The 26,414-nt window shown below is 40.8% G+C and overlaps 1 protein-coding gene across 2 annotated transcripts in view; it reads right to left on the minus strand.

The window, feature by feature from the left end:
* Positions 1 to 4,877: 4,877 nt before the first annotated feature.
* The window catches only part of pdzrn3b (PDZ domain containing RING finger 3b), a 119,129-nt gene continuing 97,592 nt past the window's right edge, over positions 4,878 to 26,414 (minus strand). For both annotated transcript variants that reach the window (XM_042499624.1, XM_042499617.1), the window contains 7 exons: positions 14,345 to 14,598; positions 11,569 to 11,653; positions 10,111 to 10,209; positions 9,888 to 9,950; positions 9,613 to 9,714; positions 9,288 to 9,404; positions 4,878 to 7,265 (listed from right to left, as the gene is read on the minus strand). In XM_042499624.1, the coding sequence (XP_042355558.1) occupies positions 5,751 to 7,265; positions 9,288 to 9,404; positions 9,613 to 9,714; positions 9,888 to 9,950; positions 10,111 to 10,209; positions 11,569 to 11,653; positions 14,345 to 14,598 (2,235 nt within the window). In that variant the 3' untranslated portion in view covers positions 4,878 to 5,750. The remainder of the gene's footprint in view (positions 7,266 to 9,287; positions 9,405 to 9,612; positions 9,715 to 9,887; positions 9,951 to 10,110; positions 10,210 to 11,568; positions 11,654 to 14,344; positions 14,599 to 26,414) is intronic.

Raw genomic sequence — 26,414 nt, forward strand, 5'->3', positions numbered from 1 at the left:
CATAAAATAGCAGGCTAAGACATGCCATAGCATTGGATGTTGCAAAAACAGCCAAAAACATCACAAAAAAGCATGTCGAAAAAATGACAGAAAATGCCATACTATAGTATGGCAAAAAATGACAAAATATGACTAGTCACAAAAATAGCTTAAACCCATTTAAAGCCACAAAAAATAACATGCAGAGACATGCCATAGGAAAGGATTCTGCAAAAAGGGACCAAAACACCACAATATAGCATGCCAAAAACACTACTGAAAACGTCATCGCATGTTAAACGTTTAGCGTGTCTAAAAATGTCAAAATATGACATGTCCAAAAAACAGCTGAAAACCACAGAGTATAGCATATTTAGACATGTCAGAGTATAGAATTTTCAAAATTCGTCCCAAAACGTCATAATATAGCATGTTGATAAAACAACAGAAAATGTCATAGTATATTCGAGAAATTTCAAAATATGACATGTCCAAAATACAGCTGAAAACCCCAAAAGAAATAGAATGTTGAGACACGTCATGGTATAGAATGTCAAAAACAAAGTATATTATGTCTCCCGAAAATCATCAAAAATGACAGTATAGTATGTCGTCCAGAACTCATCAAAAAAGACAAAGTGTAGTATGTCGTCCAAAAATCATCAAAATAGACATAGTATTGTATGTTGTCTGAAAATCATCAAAAACAACAAAGTGTCAGATGTTGTCTGAAAATCATCAAAAACGGCTGAGTATTTTATGTCGTCCGAAAAATCATGATTATCAACATACTATGGTATGTCATCCAAAAATAATCAAAAATGACATATTATAGTATGTCATCGGAAAATCATCAAAAAGGACACACTATAGTATGTCGTCCGAAAGTTGTCAAAAATGACATACTATATTATGCCATCTGAAAATCAGAAAAAAATGACAAACTATAGTTTGTCTTCCAAAAATCATCAAATGTCCGTCGTCCAAAAATCATCAAAACGACATCGTATAGAATGTTCAAAAATCACCACAATTGACTTACTATAATATGTTGTCCGAATATCATCAAAAACATCATACTTTAGTATGTCCTCCAAAAATCATCAAAAACTTCATACTTAAATATGTTGTCAAATAATCATCAAAAATAACATAGTATAGTATGTCATAGAAAAATAAAAAACAACATATTATAGTATGTCGTCCAAAAACCCTCACAAATGACATAGTATACTGTCGTCCAAAATCATCAATTTTTGTATAGTATGTCATCCAAAATCAGCAAAAACCACAATGTATATTACGTCTCCTGAAAATCATTAAAAATAACAGTGTGTCATCCAAAAATCATAAAAAATGACATAGTATAATATATCGTCCCGAAGATCATCCAACATGAAGCAGTATAGTATGTCCTCAAAAAAAGGTTCAAAAACAACATAGTATATTATGTTGTCCAAAAATGATCAAAAACTACATAGTATAGTATGTAACCCAAAAATCTGTCTGTCTCTGTGCCTTTACAATCTTGCTTTATTAAAATGTATAAAACTAGTAAGTAAAAGTTTAGAAATTAATAATAATAAAATATAAATAAACACATTTTATTTCTATGACGCTTTTCTAAACCATTTACAAAGTGCTTCACAATACCAAACTATACAATATATAAAAACAAAGTACAACAGCATCATTCACATAAAATGCCAATAATCAGCTAAGTTCTTGGCAGGGAAAATTCAGTATCGGCAGAGACGTCTGTCAGAAAGCACAACTGATGAATGAATGAGCCTATATTTTTTTGGAACAGATAAATCAATATCAGTAGAGATGTATGGCATTTTTCTGTTGAAATGTCTTGCTTCCTGTGACAAAGTTATATATATATTTTAAGATGATTTTTTCCCACTTTATTTAACAGTGAGAGCCACAATTTTCAACCTAATGGTGGCATCATTATAATTCATCCTGCAGGGCTCATGTACTGTATGTATATTAAAATGTCCCTACAGACTGCATAGAGGATGCTCATATGTTTCAGTTGCGATCAAAGTGATGTGCTGCATGTGTGTGAAATAAAGAGATCCAGTCTGACATTCAATGAAATGACTTCCATGTGTTTATCTCAAAATCCTAATTTAAGGAATTTATGAGACACTGCATGAAGACAAAAACAGTTGTACTGTCACAGTAAGACAATCAGTGGTAGAATAGCTTGGGTCATGCCATACCATAATAGAAACATCTGATGATGTCATTCTGCATAATAATTAGCCATATGCTTCTGTTTGGGTGTTTGAGTGTGCAGTCCATTTTCGGTAAAGCGGCCCTTTGAAGCAGTGCATGTTTTTTTCATGGGACGCTGGGCTGTCGGACAAATGGCCTTCCTGCACGATGTGACACTTTTCACACTCTTGGGTTTTAAGAATTATGAGTTGTCAGAACAACAGCATGACACTCCATGTAGTGGGCTTGTATGAGCTTGCAGCTGCCTGTATGCTGTTCAAAATGAGGTTGATGAGTAAAAATAATAATCCAAAATAATGAGCTGAATGACACTAAAACACTCCGTAGAGCAGCAGAAACTGGGTCAGGTATTAGTTCTGTTTACTATAGGTTTGTCACATTGCATACAGTCAATTGGCCCATTTTGAGTATAAAAATATTGATTGGTGCAGCTTCAAGCTCAACATAATTGAAGCATTAATTCATGATTAGAGACAAAGGTACAGGTCAAACACATAAATACTGGACGTGCTAATGCAGTCGATGCACTAAAAGCATATTAAGTTGCCTTAATTGTTTCTGCATCAAAAAAAGAAAAACAGAAGGTGTGTTTGATGGAACGTCTCAGCAGAGTCTGAGCTGCCTTTGTCCACAATAATGAGGCACTGAGCTGCTAATTGAAGGATCATATGGGAGTGAGGGTATGAGGTCCTTATAACAGATGGTGGGAGTCTTGAGTCAGATAAATAAACCATTAGCCCAGGGAGGAGATATCGCCATGTTAGTCAGCCTCATGCCAGCCTCACGGACAACTTGGTTCCAACATAAAACGACATATTCACTATGAACTGATGGACCACTTTATAAAAGCAATAAAAGATGATGGAGGGTAGCCACCACTGCAAAGTCTATGTGATGGGGAAGACTGCCACGATGATAAGGGAAGACAAAAGACATAAGACGTGTTTTTTAGCCTTCAACCATCAGATCTGGACAGCAGGGATCTCTGCTGATTGGATTATTTTATGTAAATGCAAGTCTGACATGCTGTTGCCCGACATTGCATAAACAGCCAATAGACTTCTCTTTGCCCCAGGAATACATGCTACAAAAATTACCACAAGTTGGCAAAATCACAGCAACAGAGCATCTGATTCTGTGGTTCCATTAAGAATACATATCCTATGTTTAAAAATATATTAAACACGAGAGCAAGAGGGGCTCTTAGTATTTAGTGTTAAACTCTACATCAATAATGTTGAACAAGCACCAGAAGGAAACAGATTTAAAGTAGGAAGTAAATCCAAACCTGTGTTTACATTTACTTTCAAGCCTGAGTGATATCCTTGTGGGTGTTCAGTCACCTGGACCATCCTCTGATCAATTTATTGGACTCAGTGCTGCTCTACAAAACTTGAAAGAGCTGTGTCATGAAAGCTCTTATACTTAAAAACATTCATCTGAGCAGGTGTAAATGCAGTATAATTAATGTGATACTAACAACAGAAAGTAAGTCTTTACATGAATACATCCCGTTTTAAAGTTAATCTGCATTTATTCAAAAACAAGCAATTGTGCATTTCTCGCTTCACAATATGTATTTACCTAATCCCAGCAAACGTTCCTAAATACACCCAACAAACAATCTGAGCTACAGCCCAGGGTTCATGTTTGAAGTTAGGATGAACGAGTTTCCCCAAAATCAGAGGAAGACAGAAAGATCCCTTATTCCACCCCAGCGAACAAGCAACTACTGCACCACTAGAATAGTAAACCCTGCAGCACCGGTGGCTCCGAATGTTAAAAAGAGTTTAATAAAAACCAGAAGAGTAATCAGTTATCCTGTCAACTGTGTAAATGATTATCATCTCAAGTAATGGCACTTTCAGAAGGTTAAGTAGTTTATACACAGACTGGTCTTGCTTGATCTACATAATAAAATAAAGTTAATTTTAGTTTGAAAATCTATTTTTTTTTGTGTGCAAAAAGTTATGTAGTTTTTACATAAACTAGCCTTGCTTTAAAATTAACTTAAATCGACTGTAAATTTGTTTTTTGCATACAAAAAGTGATGTGGTTTATACACACGCTGGTCTTGCTCTATCTACATCATAATCTGATGCAAAAAGTTGCCTTAATTTTTTAAGTAGATCAAGCTGGATATTTATATCAATGTGTGCACATCCTCACTCATATATACATACAGGGGATTGGAGATTCATGTTTGATTTCGATTGTGTGGTTATACTAGGGCTGGGCAATGTAGAGAAAAATCAAATATCAGGATATTTTTGACCAAATATGTCGATATCGATATTGTGATGATACTGCAGTATAGACATATGGTGCTTTCACCAAAAATGTACACAATAAGAATTCAGATAAATAATTACCAATCATGTGGATATAATGAAAAATTGGGTAAAGGCAAATAATAGAGCATAGAGGAGTCTGGTACGTCCAGAAAATTACATCACTTAACTGTAATGCAGCCTTTAAAATCAGGAAAAGACAACACTCGATATTCGATATCATATCTAAAATCTAAGACGATATCTGGTCTGATATCACCATATCGATATATTATTGCTATATTGCCCAGCCCTAGGACATATTTTCGGTGATCCAACAACTCTTACAAATGACAAATTCCAACACCATTTGAAAGCTCATCATATATAAAACAATAATTTATTATTTCTCTCATTTTACAGGACATCAAATTGTGTGGCTAACTAAGGATTTGTTACGCTGTTATTCTGTCAGATACATAAAACCCTAAGAAAGCAAAAGCAACTACAATGTGTGCTTTAACAAACACAGACATTAAATTCCAATGTGAGAAACATCTTTCTCTAAATACAAACACAATATCATGTTATGATGGTCGCTACATTATGTAACAGATGGTACATCGCTGGTGGTATTAACTCTGGGAAATCAGCACCATTAGAGAGAAATTACAACTAAAAAAGTTGGATTTGTTACAAAAAATTTATTTTTTTAATTTACAAAAGTCCTTTTAAAAGGGACGTGTTCTACCTTGCAGGAAATTAGCATTGTTTCCATAAAAGCATTAAGTATGCATAACAGTAAAATACTGATAAGAGATATATATAGTAGGAACTAAATAATGTAAAATAGTGTAAATGCTGGCTGTTTATGTATGGCACACGGTCTTTACACACTTTCAAAACCTTCCAAAAAAGTCACGTATTGTGTTTTTTGTTTTCAAAATTGTTTCAAAGAGCAAGCACAAGGGTAGAAAAGGTTATTGAAAGAAGTTGAAAAAAAGTTTCCAAAATCATCCTCATGGCCATGTCCCATTCATGTCAAGTCCGACCATCATTATAAAGACCTTCTCTTCACCGCAGCAGTGGAAAATGTTCGTCCAGGAAGGGGCTTTCTTTATTTCCTATTTACAAAATGTTGCCACATTGAACGAGGCAGAAATCTCTACCCCACCGGTAGTGTCCTATGTACAGTCCGTTACACTCTGGTCCGTCCTGCTCTGGCTGGCCCGCCACCTGAACTCAGAGCAGGACTTAGACTGTGGTCACAGACAGGAGTGAGTTGTAAACCCTCGTGCCGTCTGGTGACTTGGTACCGTGGGTCAGCAGTTCCTGGATGGTCATCCAGTTGTCAAATATTTTCTTATTTCTCTTTTTCATCATCTTTTTGTGGCTGAGTTCGATAATGTTGGGCTCTTTTTTGTCCTCCGGGCCGGCCTGCTCCTTCAGACAGTCAGCTCGACTCTGCTTCATGAACTCGCGGCGCTGCCTCTGCTCTTTGGCGCGGACTGCATGCTGCTTCCTCTCCTCCTTGCTCCAGTAGCGGCCCATCTTCAGCTCGCTTATGGCGTCGTCATCTGTGGTCATGCCGCTGCGCTCCTCGTTAATGCGCAAGGCGCGCTCCCTCAGCAGCTTGTCCCGGACGGGCCGCTTGGTGATGTAGCGTGTGCCGTCGCTGCGGATCTTTACCTTCCACTCCATCTTGGGGTCCAGGTCGTTGGGGCTGATGGGGTCCCGGCACATGCTCACCAGACTCATCTGGCTCTGGGCGTACTCCACAGCTGATTTCTGCTGGATCAGCTGCATGTAGCTCTGGTAGTGCTGGGCGTGGGCGGGGATGTGGGCATGCTTGTAGGGTGAATGGGGCTGAGAAAAGTTCCGCCCGGACTTGCTGCACTCCCCAAACTTCCTTTCTTTGCTCTCTGCCTGCAGGGCTCCATCTGGATCTTTGGAGGAGCATCTGCTCCGGCTCGGACCACAGGCTTCCTGGACGGGTGACAGGAGAGGTTTGAGGATCCTGCCGTTGGAGGTGGTGGAGGCGGACGCCCCAGCCTGATTCTCAGCTCCTCGACGGAGTGAGTTGTCTGGAGACAGCTCCAGTGTGAGCGGAGTGCTGCGGCAGCTCTCGCCAGTGTTGTAGGCACTGGAGCTGTCTTTGTCTGATTTCTCCGGCAGCTCTGTGATGTCTGAGAGCTCATGGCGCCGTGCATCGATGCTGGTATTGTAGTTGCGGAAGCCACTGTTGTGGAGCATCCAGGACTCGCGGCACTGCTCCCTCAACTGCTGCATCTTGTGAGCACGGACGATATTCAAGCACTCCAACTCGATGGTGCGCAGCTCCTCGTTGAGCATCTCCAGCTCTTTGTCCACGCACTCCTGGTCCTGACCTCCTGCCCCACCACCCTGGAAGTACAGACCCTGGGCTCCACTGTTCCTCATCTGGCACTTCAGCTCCAGGAGTTCTCTGAAGCGCTCACACTCATCAGCCGGGATGCCCAGGAAGTCAGTGTCGGTGTAGTCTGCCGAGATGAAGGACTCGCCGCTGAAGGGCAGATCGGTGCTGCCGAGGGTGTCCTGGCTGTAGGTGAGCTTTCTGCAGCTGCTCAGCGTGTTGGAGGCCGTGGTCTGGTCGTCACCGAGGTTCTCCTGCTCGGAGCTCTCGTCATTTCGCGTGCTCTCATCTGTGCGACCAACCCCGCTGTCCTTCTCGTGGTGGTTGGACAGCAGTGTGGCCGTGTCTGTCGTGCCTCCGTCCTCCTCATGCTTTTTCTGTAAAAAAATAGACAACTGAGTGACTCAGAAAGTGTCTGAATTGCGCAAGAGTATAAAATTCAATTTTTGTATGGAATCAATCAAAATCAGGAAGACCATTAACAAAAAACTGAAAAAAATCTAAAAATATATAATGTGTTAAATTTGGATTAGGTCTTATTTTTAGTCCATTAAGGTGTATATGTACTGTTTCAGAAATGTATTTACTATTTCTATACTCTGAGAAATAAAAGTTCTAACTAGAGCAAGACTGGGTTCTTCGGCTAGTCCCCATAGCTAATTTGCATTTCCTAGGAAAGTAAAGCAACGGCCCGCCTTATGCCGCCATTGATTGGCTTACCGTGACTTTATCCAATCCAATCTTGCTTAAAACTTAAAGAACCATCTGTGATCTACAAAGAACCCTTCTATGGTGTAATTGTTCGCATTACTCTAAAAGTAATAGTTGACTACATAACCCATAGATTTATATTCCACTAATCATGGTTTCAGTTGAACAGGTTAGCTGGGGGCCAAGGAAACCGTGTCCAGCAGCTTTGGGCTTCATGGGGATCCTAAAGGACTGGGGCTGATGTGGTGCAGCACAACACTCATTGTTCACAACCACGTCTTTAGGGGGTGGAGATTTTGTGAAATCACTACTACTACTGTCTAAACTATTTAATGGTGTAGTGCGTTGGAAACCAACACTCAAATTACTCAATACCATATGGTATTGTATGAAATGAAATGATGGAAAAGATATCAACCATCAACAGAAAATATGTAAAATGAATTGATTTAAGCCCGGTATACACTGTGCGATTTCGGGCCGTCTCAGACAAAAGATAAACATTGTGACAAAAACGTGGTCTGTGTTGTGGCTCAAAAACGGTGGTCCTATGTCGCACAGTGAGAGAGGTGCAAGGATGGCTGTTGTCAAGGTTGTGCAATCAAAGACAGCCTGGGATTAAATTTTGACAGTGTCAGAAATGTCACTGTGTGACAGCTGTTACAACCTACGTCCACTGACCAACCGATAGAAATGAAGCATGAAATGACGCAGTAATCAGAGCTGACTGCTGACTGCTGATAAATGCTAATATTTACACTGAGCTCTCATTGCAACATTGTCATGTAAAAGTTAACCTCTTTTCCCCAACCACGACCACGTCCACATTCTCCTCTTCCTCTTCTTCAGACTATTTCACACACATAAATGCCACTACAGCAAGGACTCGACTTGTTTGTTTACATTTTGCTCTTGCCACTAGAGCCGCATGGATGGATGACGTGTGCCGACGACGATTTGTTCTCGTGTATTTACGTTGTGTATTACTGCGATTCAGTAAGTGATGTCATCGCACAGTAATACATCAAACTTGATGGCATACCCAAGTTTATTAAGATCCAAAGTCGCACAGTGTAGCTGCACTAAACTTATGAGATTGCAAAAATCTCACGGTCTGCAGGAGGCTTAAGGGAAGTACCGATACATCAACATTTAGAAATACTACTTGAAACATGGAGGAAACACTGGCATGTTTGATAATTTGTGAGGATCTTTTAACATCCATGCTTTGAACAATCTTTGTAAAGTTTTTTTTTTCCTTTAAAAAGGGGGATCTTTGGATGACAGGGCTCTTAATAGAACCCTTAGTTTTACAGAGAACCCTTGAAGAACCCTTTCTTCAAAAACAGTTCTTTAGAAGTACATGGTTCTAGGTAGAACCTCAGCCTATCTCTCTTTCGGAAACCTTATTTCTAGGAAAATGCTACTTTGTTTAGAACTGCTGAAAAAACATTTTAATTCCAAATGGAGCTATACAAGTTTTTGTCAGTGAGCATGTGCTTGTCAATATGGCAGTCTTTATTTTTTGCAAGGGGGAATAACATTGCCAAAAACTACTGACAACAACAGCTGTTCCCCTCGGCAACATTGGCTCGGCCAAAATAATCTATAGATGAACATATGTGTTGGTGCTGATTGATTGTGCTAGTTTGTGTCCACAAACTGAGCGTGTGTGTGTGTGTGAGTACCTGCTGCAGCATGCTGGCAGTGAACTGCATGGCCTGATGGTGCTGCTGCTCCAGCATGTCCATGTGGAGGTCATCCAGGAAGTCGTTCCTGTCGTCATCCATCCAGCCCTCGTCCAACTGAGACGCGGCGGGGGGAAGAGACGCCTCATTAGATGCATGTATTCTAAAGTTTCACTCAAAAAGTAAAGCATCTACCAAAAGTCCAACTATTATCTGTTGGCATGAGATTTGTTGGACACCATTTGATTTTAAAAGAGGCCTTAAGACGTTTTAACAAGAATTGCCTTGTTTTCTGACTTCATACACATAATGACATCCTTGTTACCTGGAGTTCTGGTCTGGCCACCAGCAGGGAGATGTTCTGGTTCCCCTCACTGGTTAGCAGCGCTACAGCATCCTCCCGGTTCTGGATCTCAACACCATTGATCTTAAAGGACAAAAGGAAAATTATTGCAATATCTGATCTCTTTAAAGACCTTTTCTTAACATGGGTGAAACTTTTTTGTCAAAACTGTGGATTCATTTACAAGCAAGCAATTGAGGTATAGAGTAATATATGAACTGAGGATTGAAGAGACAAGAAAACTGCTGAAAACTTACCTGAATTATTTTGTCCCCTTCTCTAATTCTGCCATCCTTTGCAGCAATGCTGTTAGGATCAATCTAAAGAAAACAGAATAAAAGAGTAAGAGATAACTGTGACTGTGAGATCACCTTTTCTATTGCATCTATTTCAAAGTGAACACTGACCCTGCTGACAGTCCTGGCAGTTGTTATTTACTAACTGTTGAAGTAAATTTGAGATCCAGCCAACACCACATACCTCACTAATGTAGATCCCAGCCTCGTCCTCATCATCAGTCCTGTAACAGATCGTCAGGCCGAGCTTGTCTTGGATATTGGCTCGGTACAAATCCACCTCCTGGTAAGACAGATGCACAGACTAACACCCCATACATCTAATACAATTATTATCTTTTCTCCCTAAGATTGAGTTGAAAATGGTTGTATATTTGCTCATGTTTTTCTGGACCGACTGAATATTCTGACTACAAAATGGGATCACGGAGCAACAGTGATCCATCAATCACTGTAATGAATCTTTCAGCTGGACACAGGGAAGCCATTGGCTTTCTTCGAGGCCCGCTGACAGAATGAGAGATGATGAGGCGGACTGCAGGCGGGCAGAGTGCCGTTTTTCACTTGTCAACATCTGTAATCTCACAGATACAGATAAAGATACGTGCAGCACTGTTTTTGGAGGGCAGGGGACGGATGCTGCGAAGGATAACCCCTCAGTCTGAATACAGTATACTATTTTTAATACATTTTCTCCTTTGTTTGCACAGAGTTAGATGAGACATGTTGTAAGAACAAATTTCCATGGAGGAACTAGTTTCACTTATAACCAGGCCAAGTTTGAACTTAGAGAAAAACTTAAAAAAGCAAATAAATCTAATAAGCAAAAGTCAAACAATTTTTTGAACATTCTGAATACCAAAATAGTTTCCTAAATTAGCAGTAAGTTGTCTGATTGTCACAAAACCTAATATTTTCTTTTTAATGCAGGTGTCAAAAACGGTCAAAAGTCTTGATCCTACGCAGCTTTAAGTTTTAATGGTCCATGCTGGTTCGAATCCTGAAATTGCTGGTGGCAGCTATATTTTATAATGCATTCTTATGCGCATTAAAAACATTATGATGAATGCCGAGTGGTAGTGAAATGAAACTGATCAAACACAAGCGCATTTGCCATTAGCCGTCCTGAACTTCACCTTCCTGCTCTCAGCCTCACAGCTTTTCCGTGGATATTATTTCATCAAATAGTTGGTGGCTGGGGTTTAATGGGAAGGGGTGTCAGGGTCGGGGGAGGTCACAGTAGGAGCACAACAGAGTCTTGATCACAGCCTCATTATGGCCTCATCCAGGCATTGTGAGCGTGCATCATCAGATTCATCGCTGCAGACGCATTATCTGTGCCATCTAATTATCCACCAGCCATGGAAGACTTATTAGGGTCCTGTCACTAATAAGTAATGATGTCACCGTTGTGCATCTGCTGGAACAAACCAGCAACTCGATTCCTGTCTGCCCTACAGCTCTGTATGTAGAGAGAGTGCCTCATCAATAACTGGGATGTATCAGGACTTGTGGTCACAAGCAAGGACATTGGGCCGGAGACACAAAGGCGACCTCTGATCTGCTTATGTAGTGATAATGCACTGCTGTCTGAACGTACATCTTCGTTGAGAGAAGAATAAGGAAGGGAGTTGATGTTTACCTCATACTCAAGCTCCTCACGCTCTATGTCCTGCTGTATGACCTCCAGGAAGTCATTGGGGTCAAAGTACCCATGTGGAGGAGGCCTGAGGAAAGAAAAAAAAGAGTGTGAGATAAACTGGAAAAGAGTTGAGTACACATTTATTAACACATTTGTCAATCTGGTTTTAATTTTGCCCCAGAGTTTGGAAATTAAATGAGAAGGAAAGAGGAAGTAATAAGAACTCAATGTAGAAATCACTCTTGAATCAGATATAGTGACGCTACACCCCGAGGCTAATCACAAATTAGCATGTTGTGTTATTAATTTGACTGAGAAATCAATTAAAGGAATCACAATCATTCAGTAAAGGGCAACTGCTGCTGCCACGGGGGTGTAAGATGTAGCCAGACTCTCTGAGCTCAAGGGCCTCCCACATACTGGTACACACAAACACACACACACACACACACACACACACATACACACACTCACACAGAGAAACAATAGATGCAATTTGGAAATATGCAAATATTCATGAACTAAACCATCATTTCATGGTGGCTGAGTGCCCTGGAGGAGCTGTCATCTCCAGTAAGTGACAGGGACATTTTCCCTTCAAACCCGAGACACATCCTGTGTGATCACAGCAGTGCGGTCTGGAAAATAAGATAAGATGTCGCTCTCTTAATTATGTATTAAGGTGAAAGGTCTGACTATGACGGAGAGTGATGTGACCTTTTTAGCACTGCTGAGTTCTGACACCAAAGAAATACTCTATCTCCTTAAAGTTGGCTTTCTGGTAACATAATAGGCACATAATATTTTTTTTGTATATTTCCATATTACTAGAAGAAGTTGAATAATTGTGTTAGTCCGACTAAAACTGGACTTGCATGTAAACATGTTAGCCAAAGTCAAATTTCTCTTGAATTCGGACACCCTTTGATAATGCAGTTAGGGGTCAATTTACTTTTTCATGTATACGCCTCAACCGGACCTAAAATGGCCTTGGCATTCTGTGCATGCTCCATGTCCCTGCGCCAGGGTTTGACAAATGAAGAATAAGTAGGGAAGAAAAGAAAACAAGACTATACGAACTGTACAGCGCTGAAAAGTTATCCATATTGTTGCCATCTGACATGCAATAAGTTTGCCGCTTGCTAACTTGTTTGGTGTGTGATAGGTAAATAGGAAGATGATCCAATAGCAACTAGCTGAGAGAGGGCATATTGCCACCTTTCCAAATCGATTTATTGACACACTTCCATCAGCAAATCGATTCTCCCCGGCGCTTGTATACTGGGACATGGACAGTAATCCAATTAAACTCCCTAATCGAGCTATGACCATAGTTCCACTTAACTGTGCATATAAAAAAACTGACTGACTACCACTAAAAAATGCTTTAAAAAATCAGTCTCAGGTACACCAGTAACTTTGTGGTTAAAATACTAGCAAGTCTCAGCACACTCAGCTGTGTTCTGGCACCAGAGGACCAAAAACGGCCCAGATTAAGTTAGATTTGGTGGGTGTAGACTGGGCAGATTTGAGCTCAAAATTAGAATCAATACTACTTTAAGTCAGAGGTTTCTGTAGAATTGAGCCTCAATGAGCATTCACAACAAAAAAATGCAGGCTGCGTTGGTGTATTCTAGGGCTTGGATACTGCTTGATACCTTAAAGGTATTGACCAAAATAACTTAGACTTAGACGACTTTATTGATCCCCGGAGGGAAATTTAGTAACCCATCTAATAACCCAGTGCAAAGTAATGTAAAAACAAGCAAAAAATTGTTTCTGTTACCACATCAAGACAATATTTATATGGTTTTGTATTTGACAGAGTTGGCAGTTCAGCATTCCAAGAGGCCACCAATATGTTTGAAATGGCTTTACTACACAATGTGGTGTCCATGATGGGCTTCACATGAAGTATTAAAAAACAAGGATAATTGCCACAGGGTTGTATGTTTCTGCAAACCAGTAAGTTGTGTGTAAGTGTAAGTGTAAGTTGCACTTACAGTTTACATCCATGTCTGTAAAAACATGAATGCTTCACACACATCTTCCCCTTGCAGCAAAAAAGATCTATACAATCTGCATAGTTTCAAGGTGGACACCCAAGATTAGTGTCCCCAATTCAGTATCCGACCAAATGTCTTCACTTCTGTTCCTGTGCTATGACACTGAGTAATGGCCAGAAAAGTATTTCTATTAAGCAGTATGATATTACAGTGAAGAGGACCTCCGACCTTTTGGATCTAAAATGCCATTACTTCATCACCAAATTAAATCACTTCATTCTTGAGGCTAAGTGGATGTTTGTGCCAAATTTGAGGTAAAAAAACAAGCAAAAAACATCCTCAAGTGGTTCTTGAGATATTGCGTTCACAACAACGAGATTGATATTCTTGTTCAGATCATATTCCTGCTGGAAAACAAATAGTTGTGTTAAGAAGCTTATATTGATGATTTTTCACAGTAGAAAGTGCCGCCACATCCTGTTACAGACAGTCCCCTGACTTCAATGACGGTGCAGAGATCCAGAAAACTTGGACACAATGACAAATGGTCTGGACTTTTTTAAAGAGGTGGCCTTAGAGAGACAGGTGCTAAAATGTAATTTCTCTGACAGACGGTGAATACAGGTGTTCCAGCACTGACAGTATGAGGAAAATATATATTTTTTTAAGATTATAGTATGTAAACATGTTCTAGTAGAAACTCAAAACACAAGTATAAAACTAAAAATGAGCCTAACAGGTCCCCTTTAATGATCTGAGTTGGTACTTACTCCTCTGGGAGCATGTACTCCTCTAGCTCGGTCATGGGGGGTGAAGAGGGTGGCAGCTTTGTGAGGGCCATGATGTGGTGGAGGGTGATGTCAGTCTGGGTGCTGATGTCTGTAACCTGGGTGTCAGCGGCCGCGCTGACCACTTTGGGATGCGGGGCTCTGCGCAGAACCTGGACCATGATGGGCTCCTTGGCGGTGCGGAAGGCCTCCACCGCCTGGTCGTGGGTGGCTTTGGAGAGGTCCTTGCCATTGACCTGAAGGAAGACACAAATTACAGTTGAGATGATGGAGACGAAACAAGAAGGAAATCAGCAGGACGCAAACGCTGCAAGTTTTTTTTTTTCCATTCTGTGTTGTGATCTCTTCAACTGAAGAGGATATCCATTATATCAAACTGATGAAATCATTATCTCTGCTGATTAAAGTCTCACATGAAGCGCTGCGCCCACACAAACTCAGCAGCGAGATCCTGTCGGAGAACTGACTCATTACCGCCTCGGCTTGTTTTACAGGGTCACAGTCGGACCAAGTCGAGTAAGACCTTAATTAGGATGAGTCTTTCTTTAATTAATCAAGGTCATTACCCAAGGCTGCATGAAGGAACCCTCATTTAGCTGAGTAATTTCTCAGCAGAGGATAAATTTGACCTCCCGTCAGAGACAGTGGAGCGGATGCCGTGCGTTAACCTGAGATTAATTTGCGCAAAAAGGCCGCGGCATGTCACAGAGAAGAGGCTAATTAAGTTCGGTTGAGCCACTTAGAGGCGTCTGTGTGCTGATGGGAGATGAGTGCAGACCCTGGAAAGTCTTGATGGAACGTGTCAGCAGATCAGACAAGACTTAATATTAAAAACGGAAGATTTAAGTCAGCACACAGATCCATCCAAAATGTCACACTGAGCAGACGGATTAAATTTTGATTTGGCCCAAATGCCAGTGTAAGTTCACCAAAGCAACTACTGAGGGAGGCGCTAACCCAAAACAAGCATTAAGTATTTAAACCTCTGTACTCCTACCTTAAAAAAAAAAGCCCTAGAAATGTCCTGCAAATTTCAGGAAACTAGTAGATTTAGATTATTATTAAAAAAAAATTAAAAAGAGGAAAAAAACTACATTTTTCAACATAAGTATCTTAATTTTCCACAGTTGTTACCTTTGCTTTTTATTTATTTATTTATTTTTTGTTTGTTTGAGGCTTTTTGGGGGTGGTTTTTGTTTTTGTTGCTAATTTTCAGGTAATTTTCTTGTACATTTTTAAAACATGTCTTGCTCTTCTCTGGGTCTTTTCTTGCATGGCCTTTTTGAATGAAATCAAGCCAATTTGCCCAGGTTCTATAGGGTTATACCCCGGTGAATTTTACAGCCGCCTGCATGCATATTGCATCCTGGGTCATCACACTGGCCCTGCGATTTTTTTTATTTTTTTTTATCAGCATTTACACAGAGCTGCTGTTCCACTTTCAATCACCACATCATACACACTTTGTTGCTTTGTGATTCCTGGATGTGCTGATAGCTTTGATAGCATCTCAGCCTGAGGCTCTTCTCATTTCACAGACTCAACTGCGCCTGCCTCTCAAATGCACACACACTCACTCAAAGCTCTCTTAGAATTTAGAAGTTACTTTCCAGTGCATGGAGTTGCAGGTCATTTTGCGTCAATCTTTAGCGTCCTTTCTCACTCCTCCTGGCATCTAACAAACATGCAAGTCTGTGTTTGATGATTAATTTTCTGATAAACATGAGGCTCAATGGTGCGGCTGCCTCCGGCTACGCTCCTCTCATTCCAATTCACGGCACACTTTGCAGACTCAACTGGAGTGCTGCGCATCAGGAGTAGCAGCAGTATTAAATCTCAAGGGAATGAACGCTGTATATACCCTGACTTTGACCCAGACAATGTAAAAGCTGCGTACATATTTTTAAAAAGAAGACATAAAGAAACCAAAGGCACTTGGCTCTTGTGTGTGTGTGTTTAGAGGAAGGACAAAAAAAAAGGAGGGAAGTTAATGCAAAGTGAGAAGAGGCTATGTGCCCGCTAATAAGCAGAGCAGATTAATGCTAATCCTGGACCTGCAGGATAATTGGATCATCTCAGCGGACTTAAACTTTCTACTTCTTCCACATCAAAAATTAATAGCTCATCTATTTGCAGTTTGCTCGGAATAATTCAACATTGAGCAGGTTATCTTACCACGGAATACTAATGTAATAAAAAAAAAAAAAATAACCTTGAGTTTTAAGACCACTGATGTCTCCTGCAAAAGAAAAAACTGGCCTTGACTGTGAGCTGAAACACAAAAACAAGTATCATCAAAAGAAGATGTCCACATTCCTATCTTCCTATCTTACTGGTATCAGTAATAAGCCTTCCTACAATCACACAGGACCTCACATCCTCAACCATCTGTGTTTCCCACAGCGAGCCCGTGATGTTGTACATCAGCTGAGGAATACAAGCGCCTTTGTGTTTTCTCCTCTCTACATGAGGCTGCTCCAACAGCCAAACCTGGTTGCCAGGAATCCTGGGGCTACTTGAAGGCAGCGGAGCAGAGACAAAGCCTTTAGCCCCCGTCTTGTTGAGCCCCGAAGCATTCTGCCTCAGTGCTCTCAATGGGGGAAGTCTCCTCCCAGCTGTGGAGGGGTCCCACGACCTCCATTCACCGTGCTCACCTCTGACACAGAGCGGCCCTTTGCAGCACACTGGGGAAAAAACACACAACACTCCCCTGACACAATACACAATGCTACGCCACCGCTGAGTTCTCCGACTACGCCGTGTTAACCCTGTGTCTTAACACAGCCGAGGCTCAGCTAGCTGTGAAGAACACAAAACTCAAGCTGATGCAGTAATGAGCCAAAGAAACTGGACTTTCATGGTTTCAGTACACACTGAATGCCTCCTTAAAGGGATAGATCAGATTTTTTAAAGTGAGGTTGTATGAGGAACTTATTCATGGACAGTAAAATACAAAGAGTAGATGTCAATCGGCAGGCCCCCAGTTTGGAGAAGCAAGCTGGTGTCTGACACAAAAGCGACACACCGTACTGCTGCAGATGTAAACCACAAACAAACGAAAAAAAAAGGATTTTAGTCACTTAAAAGATCCCCACCTAAAACAAATCAATAGCGTATAACTGTACGCTATATATGGCATTTTTTCACTGCTTTATCTTCCTGTCACACATTGATTTCCACAGGAAAATGAAATGGTTACATTGCTCCCATCAAAGCCAGACTCCATTCAGAAAAACAGGGAATAACAATGTTGAAAACAGGAGCTGCTGGTCTTCAGCTGCCTCGATCATTTTGTTAGTTTACATTACTGTGTGAGTTTAGTGTTTGTAAGGATTATTTTGGATTCACCAAAGTCGCACATTAACACAGACTGATTAACTGATCGCAGCAGATGCAGACCAGCAGCTCAGCTAAACTGAGTGTTTATGTCAATGGAGTGTGCTGGCTTTAACGAGAGTATAGATAGAGAAGCCGTTCACAGCTTTCCTGTCAGGATCAGGCTGTCTGACAGAAAGATAAAGTGGTAAAAAATACTCTCAGTATGGAGAACACTTAAAATGATAAGGTAAGACTTTTTTTAGGCAGCTAAAATAAATTTTGTCGCTGGCCCCCATCCACAGCAGTACATTGCATTGCAGTACAAGTTGCCGTGTTGAACTTCTGTATGCTTCACCAAACTTGGGGCCTGCTGACTGACATCTGCTGTATGTCACACGCTCACTATGCTTAAGTACCTCATACAACCCCACTTCAAAAAAATACAAACTTTCCCTTTAACTGTAATCTATGGCCACATTATTCTTTGCAAATACCAAACACTTGAGCTTTTTCACGTTGACACTACACTACAATGACTGACACGCAGAAATGAATGTCAACCTCTGGTGCATCCTCAAAGAGTGGTCTTTTTTAAATCCATTCAGGGCAGCGAGGCCCTACTTAAAGGAATACTAATTAGGTCTAAATCACACACGTCTGCTGTGTCGCTGTTTGGTGAGGAATTTACACAGCTGTGGCTTTGTTATTCACAGCCTATTTTCTTTAATTAAAATATCACGTTTGACCTCTAATCGGGTGCCTGTATCCCTGTGCAGGATTTTGGCTGGTTCCATTCAGTTTTCATGAGATATCTATGCCAGTCTTCAGCCCTCTGGATAATAATTAGGGGCAGCAGGGGTGAGCCCTGCCGTGAGCCCCAGCGCGGTATCTTTCATGGAACGCAAATCAAGCTGGATTGAGATGCTGATGTGAGAATCTACGTGTGTGTGTGTGTGTGTGTGTGTGTGTGTTTATGCAGCGATTGCTAACCTGCTGCCAAAGATGCTTATCTGCCAGGCAGCGAGCTCAGTCTCTTTCATTATTATCTTTGTATTACGGTAGATGGGGAGGTGAGGCTGCCTCAGCTGCCCATTTATTCTGTATTTAATTAGGTAGTCTCACTGAAATTGAGCTCCTCATTCATGAAAACCCTGATATGAAAAAGTAACAAATACAATAATCACTCTTAGATCAAATGAAACTGAATCGCGGTGCCAAGTCTCAACCCCCTTAGTTACTGTTGCTATGACTGTCAAACTCTCTGCTGTAACATGCCACATACAATGTTTATAGTGATAGATTTACTATTTATAATTCATAGTACGTCTTTTGAGACAAATTTCAGACAGAGGTAGATAGAATCAGGTTGTAATTTTTGATATTTTACTCGCTTAAATAGTGAGTTGAAAACACTGTCTTCAGTTACCATTTACTACTCTCACTGATTTGACTGATAAACTGTAGAAGTGATCTTAAATATGAGCTTGATCCTGTACTAAAAGACTGAGGCTAATGTCTAATTTTTACAGGACAAAAGTAAGTGATGATCAGTATAGAAGGCTTGAAAGTAAATGACTACCACTACTTGTGGTGTGTCTGAGCTGCTCTGCAATCATACCTCCAAAACACTAGTTGGCAATGGGGTTTCTATGCTGCTTTTTTTAGTTTCTGTGAAGTGCAGTTAAGTGTTTATTGATTCAACTTACACACACAATACATGGCTTAACAGCAACATTAAAGTACAATACTTGGCTCCATTACAACTCACATGGTTTCACAGACAAAACAATTGTCTTTTGCTAGAAATGTTTTCCCAAAGAATACAACAAACTAATATTATTAGCATAAGCCTGTGACATTTTACAATGCATAAATTAGCCTCTTGGCTTGCAGACTCTTCCTCTTCTAATGAATCCGAGAGAATAATTACTCGACGTGTTTTTCCCACATATACACCAGGCTTAGACATTTCAAACTGCACAAACTAGCTGACCTTTCCTCTACTGAAGCAAGGACAAATCTCACACAAGACTTCAAATGCTATTTTGTGGGAGCTTTATTACAATATATTGTCTCTTATCTTTGAAATTAAGGTCAATAAAAGCTTTGTTTCCTCTGAGGGAAATGGTTTTCACTTTCCAAAAATAAACAGGAGGCGTTGCCGTGGAGGTGTCGGTCAGATTATGTTATATGGCATAGGGAGTGCATTGACACAGAGCCTACGCCATCAGTATGGTGTTGATTCAACGCAAAAGAATAAATCGCTTTATCTCACATAGGCCTCCTTGAAAAATCAATATAGAAGTCAGATCCTTTGTTTTTCATATATTTGAACAGCAAGTCTCACTCGGTGTTCTTCGCAGCTTGTACAAAACAAGAGTGAGTTTAATGAATGATCGTTTGGCCTGGTTAAGTGTGGAAAGAAGGTTGCATTATTCTTTATGAGTTTTAGTAGAAATATTATCAAAACTAGAACTCCAGAAATTGTTTAAAATAAGTTCCCCTTTTTTTTTGGACAGACATCATTAATCTACTCTACAGTCGTCAGAGAGCTGTTTTCTGTTGTCTCTCCGTAGAGATAATACAGAGGACAGCGTGTTATAGAGCAATAATGGCATGGAATTCATTGCCAAGTTGTTTGATTTCTGAAAGAAATACAGTTTTTCTTGTGATTTAGTGAATAAGTTTCCAGATATTTTATTTTCTCAACTATTGAAGAGAAAATCATCATGTAGAGCTCCTGTATGTATCAGACGGTCTTTGAGTTTGTGTTAGTTGTATGTTGTTTTGGTGTTATAATGTGTTTAGTCATACTGTGAGTATGACTGTTAAGGATGTATGCTAATCTAGTTAATGAAATATTGTTAATAATGGGACCCTCGGAAGAGTAGCTTATGTTAATACAGGAGCTAATGGGGATCTTAATAAACAAACAAACTTTTAACTTTATAAGTCAAAATGCTTTGTTTTGTGATGGTGACACCAGGGTTGCCGGAGCATAAATTTGCCCAACACCAGAACCAGTTCCCACACATTGGGTAAATACTACTCAGTGGAGGCTGCTCGGCCTTGGAAGAAATGCTGAGTTTGTTGCTAAGTGAAGTTGCTACTTCAGGTATCGAGCTAGTTAGCCAGATGTACTAACATGCATGTAATTTTTTGATGCATTATTGTGGTTCACCACTGAGACAAATTGGTAGCAAGGCATAATAGCAATAAAAAAAGAGATAAAAAGAAAGAAATATAAGTATTATTTAAAGAAGCCATCAAAAAATCCCCACACTCCCAACCCTCATTCTTATCATCATACAGAAAAGCCTTTGCAGGATATTAAGTCAATTCACTGACTGTGTTGTGTAACATTAGTCTTTGATACAGCCATTCAATCACCACCTAATCCTTTAATAAAGAGGAGAAGAACATCATTAAAGAGCCAGTGTTTCTGTTCCTTGGGGAAGCGCAGTGAGGTGAACAGAGTGGAAACTCTGCCAGGCAAACGGTGCCTTTCAGAGGCGGGCGGAGGAAACCCTGGGAACTTCACTCTATGGACGAGCATTTTAAAGAGCCTTGAGAGCCGGGCCACTTGCCTCCTCTTTCTGCTCGGATACACTTCTTAGACGAATTCTTCAAAGTTTGTATTTCGGAACAGAGAGCAGCGCTGACGTGATAGAAAGCATGAAGACTGGAAGGCTTATTTTCGGGAGCGCCTATGTATCATTTGAGTGGCAGTCTGAATTTGGGTCATTCGACTTGAAAAAACACACTTAATCCCTCTTTTATTTCACTTTAAACCATTTTAAGAAAGAAGTAAAATTCAAGCACCAGCCAATGATTTCTCAGCGTATGTGTGTTTGGATGAGCACACTTCTGAGTGTGTCTTGAAATCTGCACGTTGTTCTTTTGTCTGAGTGGACAGAAAACTCTCCAAGGTGTGAGGCTTGAAAACACAGCAGTCTTTATTTGCCACAGTGTGCGAGCTTACTGAGGATTAGAGAACAAACAGCTGAAAACTTAATGCTGACTGAAAGAGACACCACTGTTCACTACTAATCTGATTTAAGCATGGGACATTGTGTTATCCACAGTTGATCAATTAAGAACCCAAATCACTTCCAGTGCTTTCTGCTACCTAATTGGAGGTGTGATGTGAGTCTAAGGGAGCGGCTGAACTTTACTTGACTTGGAATACCTTTTTTTAACTTTAAACCCTGTAACAGTCATCTGTTTCATCCATTGTATTTTTGAGTGAGCTGTGAAAATGATGAAGTCAAACTTAAATGGATGATTTTTCACTCTCTCTGAGGGATTTGTAAAACACCCCAGCACCCTGGCTCTAACCCACTATCAATCATGCAAAAACAGAGACTCAGTCTCAAAGCGAGTTTGTAAAAACCCTGAACTGAAAGCAGACAATATGCCAGATTTTTATTTGGGTATTTTGGCTAAAAAAAACTCTAATGACTATGTATTAAAAAAGGGTGCAATACGTCATGCTTTAACACCCCAAATTCACATTTTTCTGAGTCACATGCCACGTGACCTGAGAAATTCACTGATCTAAACTAACTGTCAGCTAAACTTGGAGTAAATATCCTTGCTCTGCCAGGACCTGTACATAAATCAAAATGCCAGAAAAGAAAGGAGAAGAAAAACAGGGAGCTGGAAGGGGCTTTAAACCCAAATTATAATGTAACAACTCATTTGAAAAAAGTCAGCTCAGAAAGCTGCTCTCAGCCATGCTGGGCTGTTTTAGGGGCAGGGTCATTTCTGGGTTTGGGCCTCGCTGAAAGAAATTATGGTGATGGGAAAGAGTACCCAGATATGAAGAATAAAATCAACAAAGGTATATAGCTAGCTGGTTTGGCTTGACATGCCTTGACTGATGAGACCCAATTAGGAAGCAAACAGGGGAGTCTGCGTTTCTAAAAGCCTGTCAAGACTAAAATGCAACCCTAGAGTCCTGAGACTAAAATAGGGCAAGCTGCATTTTCAAAGGGTGTTTTAGGGGGTTAAAAAATGCCAGATAAGTGTGGGCACAAGACGGGAAGGTAGCATAAAAAATGATGATTAGTGTGATTGTAGCTTCGTAGCTGATAATTTGTAGCATGTTAAGGCTGCCTGAAGAAGGCTGGAAGAGATTACCTGAGCAGAGTGCAGCTGGACTACATCATTCTCTGCCCCTCAGTGCAGATATGAGAACAGCGGTGTTGAGTTTAATTAAGGGTGGAGTTCACAGGGAATCAGTAAACAGGCCGAACCTGGGGTTGTGTCTAGTTTCATTAGCACCGTTATCTCACAGAGCTACCCTGGGCTTCCCTTTCTCTGTCCAGCCTTCACACACACACACACACACACACACACACGATAAACATACACACCTATTACTTGTGAGGAATCACACTGCGCTCTATGCCAGGGCCAAGTGTGTTTTTTCAAGTCAGCAAAGTCAACTGAGCTCCATCAAATGGAGCTACACAGAGATAAACTCCTCTTGAGAAAGGAGGAGAGGATGCATGCATGACTTGCGCGTCAATCACACACAACAAAACATGAAATAAGTCTTGTCTGATCCCTATAGAAGCATCACAGCTCCGTCCATGCAAGTGGCATCCACAGTTGAGTCTAAAATCACGCTGTTACTGACACATAATGCCAGACTGAATCAGAAGCTCCTGGTCAACACACTGCTGAGAGGCTGCCTCTTACAGTCTGATAATGAGACTTCATAATCATCCTTAATCAGTCAAATGTGACTGCTCAACAGCGGTCACATTTTATTCACGTTTTATTCATTACGAGGTGAATGCAATGCACTTATAAAGCACTAACAAGGTGCATGTACATGCATTTTACAATCAGCAAACTTTTAATCATGAACCTACTGTGACAATCAGGTTAATGCACCAGTGCTCTTGTAAAACAGCAGCTAATTCATGCAAATTAATAGCTCTCTACAACAGGATAAAAAGCTCTTACTGAGAAAATTATTCTAACAAAAACTACTTGAGTTGAGGTCACCTCCAATCTCTTGATGCAGTATACGACACTAAGGCTTGTCTGCTTGTCTGGTACAAGTGTGTTTTTTGTAGGGCAAGTAGAAGAGAAGTGTATTCCTCCCAAAAGTCATAACAAAAAAAAAAATACTGAGTGTCTTCAGCCCCTTTTACACTGCCAGGTCAAGGTGGGAAAATCGAACCTTTATGCTGCCTCGTTGTTCTGTATAAAAGGCACAGAAAGGGGGGACAGAGATGTCTCGCTTTTAACTCGCCATTGGAGGTAGTAACAGTGCTGAAATATTGTCTGTATGGAAGGGACAGTCTGCATGATGGGTGTGACATTTTGTCTTTGTGTTATGTGTGTGTCCCACCATGGCAGATTTAAAATGCAGCTAATAGGGGCTAACTTAAAGGAGAACAGAGGCAGCAAATTGGGAAAACAACGAGTTTTGGGAGCTCCTTACCCTCTGAGCAGAGGATAAAACCAGCTGCTACGTAACAGAGACAGTAAATAATTGTTGTTGTCATGTTATGCCAGCGTTATTGTTTAGAAGGTGCGGCTTATGTGTGTGTTATATGCCACAAGAGAGTCTGACACTATTACACTAAACATCACAATATTACCCCTGTTTTGACATAAAAAAAGCCCAAAAAAGTAGAACATGGTTGCTCGCTAACTGTCCACATTTAAGGCTGCTGACCTTAACCATGTACACTTCTCTAAATGCATTCTGCATTTGCAAACAACAACAACAACAAAAAAGTCAAATTCTTGATAACTCATCTGAAGGAACAGTGCCTTAAAAGTTAATGTGAAGCCCTGCTTTATGTATCTGCACAAGGTTAAACCCCAAGCCTCCTTAGAAAAGGTTTAGACAGACTCATCTATACAGCACATTGCAAACAAACATCTGTGACGTATGTGATGTAATTAGCATTGTGCTGACTTTTCATTAAGTCAATGAGTTTGAAAAGTGCTTAGCAAATGTAATTATCTCTGTCACTTATCTAAGTGGTGTTTGTGCTTGTTGGTGGCGAACCTGAGCGACCTGTCAGCCAGGCGTTCATAAAGAGCTTTGCCAGATTGGACTCATGGGACTTTATAATTATGACTGACATCCATGAGCAGAGTGCCACCAAGCCATTTGTTATCATTAGTGTGTCTACACCCAGTGACATCTATATGTGGTGGGGGTGGTAGATACACTCTGATAAACTAACGTGCTACACCAATGTTACATTTCAATATGTTCCCAAAGCTCACTTACAGTTTGGTTTGCACATCAGTCACTGCTGGTTTCTTCAGTCTTTTCCTGCTGTATTGTCAGGACGTTTTTATACCTCTGCTGTGCCTGTGATCGCTCTTTGTCATTGGCTTTGGACTGGCGTTAAATACACGGGGCTCCTGTGAGTGCTCCCCTGTGGCAGCCAGCCACCTGCTCCAGCGTTTAACAGATGTGATGGCGCACCAGGGCCGATCTTAGCCGTTATTAAAAACACACAGTGTCAGGCTCTGGTGGCCGCGCTCGCTCCGATGATCCCTGCTTTGTCTCTGTACGCCGTCTGTGTCAAGCCTCATTACAGGGGCTGGGGCCGCTCGGGGCCGAGCTGCATCTTTGCAGGTTCCTCTTTTTCTGGTGACTGCTTTGATGACAGGGGTCTGTGACAGTGGAGGAGCAGAGGGCACAGGGTTGAAGGGATGACGGGCTGTCTTGTACAAACATTTCCATCTAATTTCTCTGTCTGTCTGGTCCAGGAGATGTCACACTGAGACCATCTGGCGCTGTGACAACTTGGCTTCTTGAGCTGAGCTTGACATCTTTGCAGCCTTCAATCAGAAATATGGCTAATTAGGCAGTGAGAACGCTTCAGATCGGAAATGTTCCAGCGGGCTCATTTGTTAACTTCTATTACTCAGCAGATCAATGGTTTTTGGGTTAAGATGCTGTTCCTCCGCAGGGAACAGGGAGAAAAAATCAACAGATACAGAGCACTTAGAAAGCAAAGGACTTAGCAGACAAACAATAGTCCAGATCAGTTCGGCATGGATCAGAGCTCCAATAGCCAGCTTGTGCTGAGGCTCTAATTAAGCTCTGGGTCTTGTAAGAGCCGCAGCACGGCGCCACAGCCATTACAGAGTGCTTCTGGACAGATTAAGAGCCCTAGGACTGTCAAACAGAGTTTCCAAGGCTTCTACCTTAAAGTCCCTGACAAAAGCAGCTGAGCTTACATCTCCACATGGCGCTTACCTTTAACTTTGAAGACAGGACCGAGGGGGTTCACTGCTGTCAGAGGGGTCAAGTTTAAAAGGGAGCGCTGAGCTTGCTGCAGCTCAGGCCTTTTAATGATCACAACAAAAAGGAAAAACGCTTATCTAAATGCCATGTTGGCTGCGTTTAATAGACCTTAAAGATGTTTGATCTCCAGTATGACTCTACTGACAATCCAACAAAAATGTGCATTCCTTCAAGAAAATAATATGCAGAAACAAAAGCTCTTAATTCATTCTAACTAAATAGCTTAAGTTATACAAAGTCAAACAAGTGTTTCTAATCGTGCCAGGATTGATAAAATGCCTTCAGGTAAAAAAAACAACAAAAAAAACTGCAGTCTGTTGACTTTTATAAAACAGTGTAAAAGCATATTTTTCATGCCTCCAACATAGGAGTTGAAGCTAAGGTGTCTAATGAACTGGAATGATTTCAAGTGTTCATGGATTATTAAGTCCTCTGAGAGAT

Source organism: Plectropomus leopardus, chromosome 2, assembly GCF_008729295.1.
Source record: "Plectropomus leopardus isolate mb chromosome 2, YSFRI_Pleo_2.0, whole genome shotgun sequence".
NCBI lineage: Eukaryota > Metazoa > Chordata > Actinopteri > Perciformes > Serranidae > Plectropomus > Plectropomus leopardus.